At 34.4% G+C, this 9,057-nt stretch overlaps 1 protein-coding gene across 1 annotated transcript in view; it reads right to left on the reverse strand.

The window, feature by feature from the left end:
- Catsperb (catsper channel auxiliary subunit beta) overlaps nucleotides 1-6,731 on the reverse strand; it is a gene marked incomplete in the record, with an annotated part of 156,136 nt that extends 149,405 nt beyond the window's left edge. The window contains 1 exon segment of the mRNA XM_013517143.1: nucleotides 6,662-6,731. Within this exon segment, the coding sequence (XP_013372597.1) occupies nucleotides 6,662-6,682 (21 nt within the window).
- Between the last annotated feature and the right edge of the window lie 2,326 nt (nucleotides 6,732-9,057).

A 9,057-nucleotide genomic window follows, 5' to 3' on the forward strand; every position in this document is an offset into this window, starting at 1 on the left:
TTTATCCATTCATCAGTTGATGGGCATTTAGACTGTTTCCAAGATTTAGCTATTACAAGCTGTGCTGCTAAAAGTACGGGTGTGCATATATTGCTCTGGTATAATGCTTTTAGTTGATTTGGGAAGATTCCAAGAAGGAGAATAGCTGGGTCAAACGGAATATTTATGTGTAGGTATTCCATTGTTTCTCTGTGTAAGAGGCCAAAAGTGTAAATAAGGACCAAATGTATTATAGATATTGTGAGATAGGGAGAAAATATTCAAATGGGAAGGGGAACTAGGGAGAGGGGAAGGGGAAAGGAAGGAAGGGAAAAGAAAAAAAAGAGAAAAGAAGGAAAAATGGAAACAAAGCTTTTGTAAATAAGGAGGGGAAGAAGGGTTGAAAAACGGATAGAGAAATGGGAAAAAAGAAGAATCAAGATATATCATGTACAGGACAAATTCCCTGTGATAAATGTGATCATTATCTATATCTAAAATGCATTAATGAAAAACTTTTGTACACTAGAAAAGAAAAAGAAAAGCTTTTCATAATGATTCTTACATTAGGCACTGTCCAATAATGGCCTCCATTACAAATACTCCATGTGGAAGTGTATTGGTCCTACTATTTGCTGTTTTTCGTTTTGTTTTCCTTGCTTGTTGAGTTTTGATTTGGTTTGTGTCTTAGCCATTTTTCAGTTGCTGGGACAAAATACCTAATACTTTCAATCTGGAGTTTTATTTTAGCTCACTATTTCAGTCCATGGTTGGTTGGCTCCAAGACAGAAACAACATGGTTGGAGAACATGGTGGAGTAAAGCTGTTAAGCCCATTGCAGTCAAGAGAGAAGGAAGAAGCCAGAGACAAGAATATATGCTTTCAGGTTACACTCCCAGTGACCCATCTTCTACCAGGCCCCACCTCCTGACAGGATATTCAACTACTGAACCCATCAATGGATGAATCCACTGATGAGTAAGTGTGGTGTCCTCATGATCGAGTCACGCTCCAAACATATGAGATTTTGGGGGGACATTTTAGATCTATATATAACTTTGGTTTGTGTGTGTGTGTATGTGTGTGTGTGTGTTAAAGTGTGTAGAAATGTGTTTTAGTTTCTATGTTTGCTGTATAATGTTATAGTGTTTCATGTTTTTTAAAAATCATACTTTCCTTCATCAATGGTTGCTTCATAGGGTTACCTCATTTTGTTTTTCTATTACCTAACTACTTGGATTTGATCTCCCTATCTCTTCTCTCACTTCCTATTTATATTCCTTTCTCTTCTTTCTTTACTTCCTCTCTCATACCTTCTTCTGTCTCTGTGCCTTTCATCCTTTTTGCCTTATATATATATTTAATATTAATCTGAATGTCATTAATGCTTATTTTTTCTAATCTGTTGTATATTACTACTCTCCCTGTCTTTTCCTGGTTTAGTGAAATAGTAGACATCTTTTAAAACATGATCTTAATTATGTGTAAATATATGGCTTTCTCTTTAATTGTTGATGTTACTGGTAGTTATTCTATCCTTCCAAAGCTGAGCTGGGTATTGAATCTCCCACCCAGAGCAGACTGAGTGGGTACTTTCACATGGAGGCATATCCATAGCTCAGGAGACACCACAAAGAGAAATCACTTCCTAAAACAGTTCCCACACAATGGTGGTAGAGACATTCATTCTAGCTGATCTGCATATTTTAATACAAAGACACAAGAATCAGGAGAAAGCAAGGCAATAATGTGTTTCTAAAAATTCATAACTCCCCTAAAGGTGATTCCACAGATACCAAAGTGAAATTCTAGATGAAGAACTTTAAAAACTAATAGTTAAAATTATTAGTGAGATCAAACAAGAGACAGCTGAAAGAATCAATTACCAAAATATTGAATTAAAAAAAGACAATGTAGAATATGAAAGACAACTTCAGTGAAGACATAGAGATTCTGAAAAAACCCAAATTGAAATCCTGGAAATGAAGAGATCACTTAGATAAAAACTCAATTGAAGGCCTCAACATTAACCAAGATAAATAAAAAAAAAAAATCAAGGCTTAAAGACCAAGTGGATCTCATTGCTCCTCAGCTTAATGGCTAATATCAAGTAAGAAATATGATGTACTAGAATATTCAGATAGTAATAAGGAAAAAAGAATAAGAAACAACATATTAGTCAAGAGATCTTAGATATCTCTAAGAGACCAAATTTAAGACTCATTGGCCTGAAGGATGGCGACAGAACAGGGGGCAATGGGACAGAAAACTGAAATTATAGCAGAAAAATTTCCAAATCTGGGGAATGAGATGGATATTGGAGGCATTATCCATCTCATTTAATGGATGCACTTAGCACCCCAAATAGACATGACCAGAAAGAAACCTCTCCACAGTACTTCATATACAAAATTCATAATTCATATTCAAAATCATAAAAATTCAGAACAAGAATATATAAACCTGTTAGAAAGAAATATCAAATCACTTATAAGGGAAAACCCCTTAAAATAACAGCAAATTTATCAAAAGGAACTTTAAAGGCCAGGAAAGTTTGCAAAGGTCTATTTCAAACCCTGAAAGAAAATAACTGCCAACCAAGAATACTATGTTTCAAAATCAAAGAAGTAAAGACATTTCAAGATAAGCATAAACTAAAGAAATTCATAATTTTAAGTCAGCATTACAGAAAATACTTAGGGGAATCCTAAACACAGGAGAAGAAGAAGAAAAGTGCAACCCAGAAACCAAAGGAAAGAGCAAATCTCATTGGGGATTAGATAAACAAATGAGAATCAGAAGTGAATGAAATACCAGAAAAATAACAAAATGACAGGAATTAGTACATACCTTTCAATAACAGCCTATAATGAAAATGGTCTTAATTCTCTAATTGAAAGACACGTTAGAGTCTGTATTATAAGGGGAAAAAAAATCCATCTGTACATTGCCTTTAGGAAGCACACCTCACCTGGAAAGACATACACAGACTGGAAGTAAAAGGATGGAAGGTGATATTCCAAGCAGCTGGAACCCCAAAGCAAATAAGAATAATTATACTAATGTCCAAAAAAGTAGACTTGAAACTAAAATTATTCAGCAGAAACAAAGGCCACTACGTATTGATAAAGGGTAAATTCACCAAGAAGAGATAGCAATTGTAAATCTATTTGCACTAAATGTTAGAAAAATAAAACAATCACCACTTAATATAACAAGTATAACCAATATAACCATAGTAGGTGACTTTAAAACCTCACCCTCACAAAGATATATCAACCAGGGAAAAATAATCAACAAAGGAACATCACAGTTACACTGCCCTGTAGGTAAAATAGACATCTACTGAGTGTTTCATTCAACAACAGGAGAATACATGTTCTTTTCAGCAGCCCATGAAAATTTCTCCAAGTTTCCTTCTCTAAACTTTCTCCTAAAACCTATTTTAATCCATAAATCTAGTCCCAATAGATATAAAAGAATTGAAATAATCTCATATATCCTACCGGATTATAATGGAATCAAACTGAAATGACCAGGAAAAGAAAGCACAGAAACTAGACAAACACACTGAATGATACTTTTGAACAATCAATGAGTTATTGAAGAAATCAGAGGAGAAATTTAAAAATTCCTAGACTCAAATGATAATGAGAATTTTTATATGTTAGAATCTTTGAAGCAAAATAAAGCAGTTTTATAACTGGGAACTTTATAGCTGTATCTCCATGAGAAAAACAGAGTAATCTTAAATAAATAACCTAATGATATAGCTTACATTTCTGGAAAAACAAGAACAAACCAAACCAAAACCTAGTCAAAAGAAAGAAATAATAAAAATTGGAGCAGGATTTAATGAAATAGGTACTAAAATAACAACACAAATGATCAGTAAATCAAAGAGTTAGCCTCTTGAAAAGATAAAACAATATTCATAAACCCTTAGACAAACTCACCAAAAGAGAATGAAAGCCTAAATTAATAAAATTAGAGACAAAAAAAGGCAAAATTGCAACAAACTGTTGAAATCCAGAGGATTACAGTATCAAAGCTATTTTGAAAATTTATATTTCAATAAATCAGAAAATTTAGAAGAAATAAATTTCTAGACACATGGGTCTTACCAAAACAGAACAAATATATAAAAAAATCTAAACAGATCAGTGATAAACAATGATTGAAGGGTTAATAGAAGCCCTTATAACTAAGAAAAGCCCAGGACATAATAGATTTACTGCTGAATTGTACCAGACCTTTAGAAAAGAACAAGAATGTGCCTTAAACTTGTCTCTGTAGATAGGAAGAAACAACATGGTGAAAATGGCCATACTCTTATAATTATTATATAGATTTAATGCAATCCTGATCAAAATACCATTAGCATACCTCACAGAACTAGAGAAAACATGCATAGAATTCATTTGCAAGCAGAAGATACCTAGAATAGCAGAGGCAATCCTGGGCAACAAAGGCAAGGCAGGAGGCATCACAGTCCTTGACTTCAAATTATACTACACAGCTACTGTGATAAAATAAGCATGGTACTGGTCAAACAAACAAACAAACAAAAAACAAAAACAAAAACAAAAAAATCCCAGATCTGAGGACAGGTGGGATAGATTAAAAGATACAGACACAAATATAAACACACTCAGTCACCTTATCTTTAACAAAAGGGGGCAAACATGTTCACTGGAAGAAAGATAGCCTCTTTAATAAACAGTGCTGGAAAAATTGGCTCTATATGTTAAAGACTAAAACTAGACCCATGTCTATCACCATGCACTAAAGTCAAAATGGATCAAAGATCTAAATATTAAAACAGAAACACTAAATCTACTGAAAGAGAAAGTAAGTAGAAATGTTGAAGACATAGGTGTTGGTAGAGAGTGCATGAACAAACCCAGACTTCATACTGGAAATTAGGAAATACTTCAAAGAATGAATAACTTGGATCTCATCTTATTAAAAAGCTTTTGCATAGCAAAGGAGATCACCAAAAGAGTGAAAAGAAAACCCACAGAGTGGGAAAAAATTTTTAGCCAATTGTCCTTCAGACAAAGGACTTCTATCTAGAACATACAAGGAACTGAAAAAATCAGATTCCCCAAGTTCAAAGACCCAATCCAAAAATGATCATCTGAGATGAATACACACTTCTCAAATGAAGAAATATAAATGGCAAAAAATGTATAAAAAATGTTCAACATCATAGGTCATTCCAGACATGTAAATTAAGACAACACTGAGATTCCATCTCACCCCCCGCAAAATGGTTATCATCAAGAAATCAACCAATAACAAATGCTGGAGAGGCTGTGGGGAAAAAGGAACCCTTCTTCACTGTTGGTGGGAGTGTAGATTCGTATAACTGTGGAAATCAGTGTGGAGATTCCTCAGAAAAACTGATTAGAGTTCCCATTTCACCTGCTATTTCCCTTCTGGGTATCTTCCCAGAAGAATTAAGCATCATACCACAGTGACATATGTGCATCCATGTTTATAGCCACACAATCTGTAATAACTAAATCTTGAAACAACACAAATGTCCATCAACTGAGGAATGGATAAAAAAGATGTGGTATTTTTATAGAATGTAGTATGACTCAGCCATAAAGAAGGAAAAACTTGAGACTTTTACAGGTAAATGGATGTAACTTGAGACCATATTCATAAGAGAAGTAAATCAGACTCACATATATAAACATCATGTTGTCTTCCTGTTTTGAGAAAAAAATTAAAGAGTAAATAAGGTCTAAAGTGTACAATAGATATTGTGAAATGCAAAAAACTTGTTCAAAAGTAAGAAAAAACTAGAATGGGTGAAAGGGGAAAGGACAGTAAGGAAAAGGAGAAAAATGCAAGTCAGTTATACTATTAGTGTCTCTTCGTTCATTAAAAAGGAGGGTTTGTGCTAATATCCATTGGAGAAATTTTTATGCCCATATCTTTTACCCTAAGCAACTACTTTAAAGATAACAACATGTAGTGTATTAACTATTGTTATTCTCCTATTATTTTGTTATGAAATTTGTTTGATCTTTTTTCCATAAAAAGACAACAATGTCCATGTAACAGACAGGAAAGGAACAATTCTGTCTTAGTTACTTTTCTGTCATTGCTGGGACAAAATATCTGACACCCAAAGTTCAAAAGGGAAAGGTTTTTAGCTCACACTTTGTAGAGGTTTCAGTCCATAATCAGCTGGCTTCAAGGCAGAGGAGTACACGGTAGAGGGGCAACATTTCATGGTGGCAAAAGACAGAGAAAGCAGCAAAGGTAGAGAGCCAAGCCTCTTTCTGTCCCATATATTGTATCCAGTCTCCCTGCCCTAGGGCAGGTGTAGCATTCACACCTTTAACCTGAGCATTGGACCATGAATCAATTACAAACTAGATTCAGCCACCTCTGAAAAGCTCATCCCCCATGACTGCATGAGGCTGTGGGGGGACATCTAGACACAAACCATAATAACTTCAAAATTCATTTTGCAAAGGCAGTATTACTCAGATATCAAAAGCAGATAAGGATTCAACAATACTCTTGCAAGCAGAATTCTACAACACATTAAAAAGATCATACTATATGACCAGGTTGGTTTTGATAGGGCAAGAGAGACTTCATTTTTTAAAACTCCATATGAAGAGAAGTTACTTAAGCTGTAGTTGATCCTACTCCTTACCCTCTCCCCTTGGTTAGTCATCAACCCACTTAAAGGAAAACAGAGTCATAAAATGGGAATGTTCCAGAACAAATAGGACAAATTGGGAAGTAGGCCAAAAGTTAAATTGCAACGGTCACCTGGAATCTGGTTGTCTGGCAACTTCCGAGAAATGTAAACCTTGTAACCATTATGTAACATTCTTGTAAAATTCCACAAAATGAGGTAATGGTTACCATGGAAACCAAAGATGTACTTAAACTAAAGGTGAGACCTAGATCAGGGTGGACATCTTTTCTGGCTCCTGATTAGAGACTGTCCATCAGCTGGCTCAATAAACCATTGTTTGTTCCTGCCTTTTTGGTCTCTTGTGAATGCCTGTCTCACTGGACTTGCTTGCCACATCAGTTTCACCCCAGGGACACAAGAATGGCTCAAAATATGTTTATTGAAAAATGTAATGCATTACATACTTTGAATTAAGGATTTAAAATCACATGATCATCTCAATGAATGAAGAAAACCCTTCTTGGAAGGCTGATGCAGGAAGATAACTGAATTCAAAGCCTGCCTTGGCTATACAGTGAGTCCAGAGCCAGCCTGAATTGCATATCAAGATGCTGTCTCAAACCCACCCTCCAGTCTAACACCCTTTCATGATAAAAATCTTAAAGAAAATTAGTAGAGTGGATCTTTCCTCAAATTGATAGCAACCATTTATGACAAACTCAAACAGCACACTGAATGGGGAAAAACTGAAAGTATTTTTTCTAAAATCAGGAATAAGACAAAGGAGTTCACTTGTAACCCTGTCTGTTCAGTGTAGTACTGTAAAAAAAAGGATAGCCAGGGAAGTTAGGAGGAAGTCAAATTATCCCATTTGCAGAAAATCTAATCCTTTAAAGACAAGATCCCAAAAACTCTATCAAAAGACTTTTAAATCTGATAAAGTCAGAAAAGTGACAGGATACAAAATCAATAGCTTTCCTGTACACCAACAGGCAATTAGAAAGCAGACTTTTAGAGACAGAGACGGTGACCTAGGGGAGGGAGGAGGAAAGGTAGTGAGGTAAAAAATAATCAAAATATGCTATATGCATGTACCACTATACCAAAATGGATTTCACTATCTGTATTACCAATATGCACCAAAAAAGAATACTGAAGATAAACTTTGTTACACAAAGATGTGTGTACACGTGTGCAAGGTAAGCAAAGCATGGGATGTGTGTGGAATGAGAAAAAATCTTTTTCCAGTGATTAGAAAGTTCTTGAGAGCTTTTACCTGTTGATAGACACTTAGATTGATTCTGTATCTCAGCTTTTGTAAAAAATGCTGTAATTAATATGGAAGTGCAAATACCTTTCTGACATATTTATTTCATGTCTTTTATATGTATATGTGGAAGTGGGATTAATGGATCATATGATAATGCTATTTTTTTAATTTCTGAGGAACCTCTACATTGTTTTTTTTTAGTAGCTATACTAATTTACATACCCACAAATGATGTTCAAGTGTTCCTTTTTTCTACATCTTTACCAACACTCATTATCTTTTGACCTTTTCCCCCGCTGAGATTTTTTATAATAATTACTACCACATATTAATTGAACAATATAATGTGTTTCTGAGACATTTTATACATGCATATATCATACTTCATTCATATCTACCCTCCTTATTGCTAGTTTCTTCCATCCCCATGGCCCTCTTCGTCTTCCTTAAACTCCCTCATCTACTTTCATTTTATTTTTTTCTTTTGGATTCTACAAATGAGAGAAAACATTAACATGTGTCTGAGTCTAGCTTATTTTACTTGTCTATCTTATTTTATGATGATTTCCAGTTCCATCCATTTCCATATGAATAACATGATTTCACTGTATACAACTCAATAATAATTCATTGAATATATACGCATATTTTCTTTATTCATCCATTGATGGGTATCTAGGTTGATTCTATAACTTGGTAATTGTGAATAGTGCTGTGATAAACACGAATATGCAGATATCTCTGTCATATGCTAACTTAAATTCCTCTAGCTATGGAGCAGGGGTGAGATCTGGATCATACAGTATTTCTATTTTAGTTACTTAAAAGGACTACCATACTGTTTTTCATAATGACTATAAAAATTTATATTCCCACCAACAGTGTGGAAGGGTTACTTTTTCTCAGTGTCCTTGCCAACAATTTTCATTTTATGTTTTCTTAATAGTAGTCATTCTGACCAAGGTGAGATGGACTCTCAGTGTAGTTTTAATTTACATTTCCCTGATTGCTAAAGATGTTGAGCATTTTTAGATATAATTATTGGCCATTTATACTTCTTCCTTTGAGCAATGCCTGTTCAGGTCATTTGTCCACTTACTGATTAGATTACTTGTTCTTTTTGTATCAAGATTTTTGT

Source organism: Chinchilla lanigera, unplaced genomic scaffold (genome assembly GCF_000276665.1).
Source record: "Chinchilla lanigera isolate Chin_1 unplaced genomic scaffold, ChiLan1.0 scaffold00037, whole genome shotgun sequence".
NCBI classification, from domain to species: Eukaryota; Metazoa; Chordata; class Mammalia; order Rodentia; family Chinchillidae; genus Chinchilla; species Chinchilla lanigera.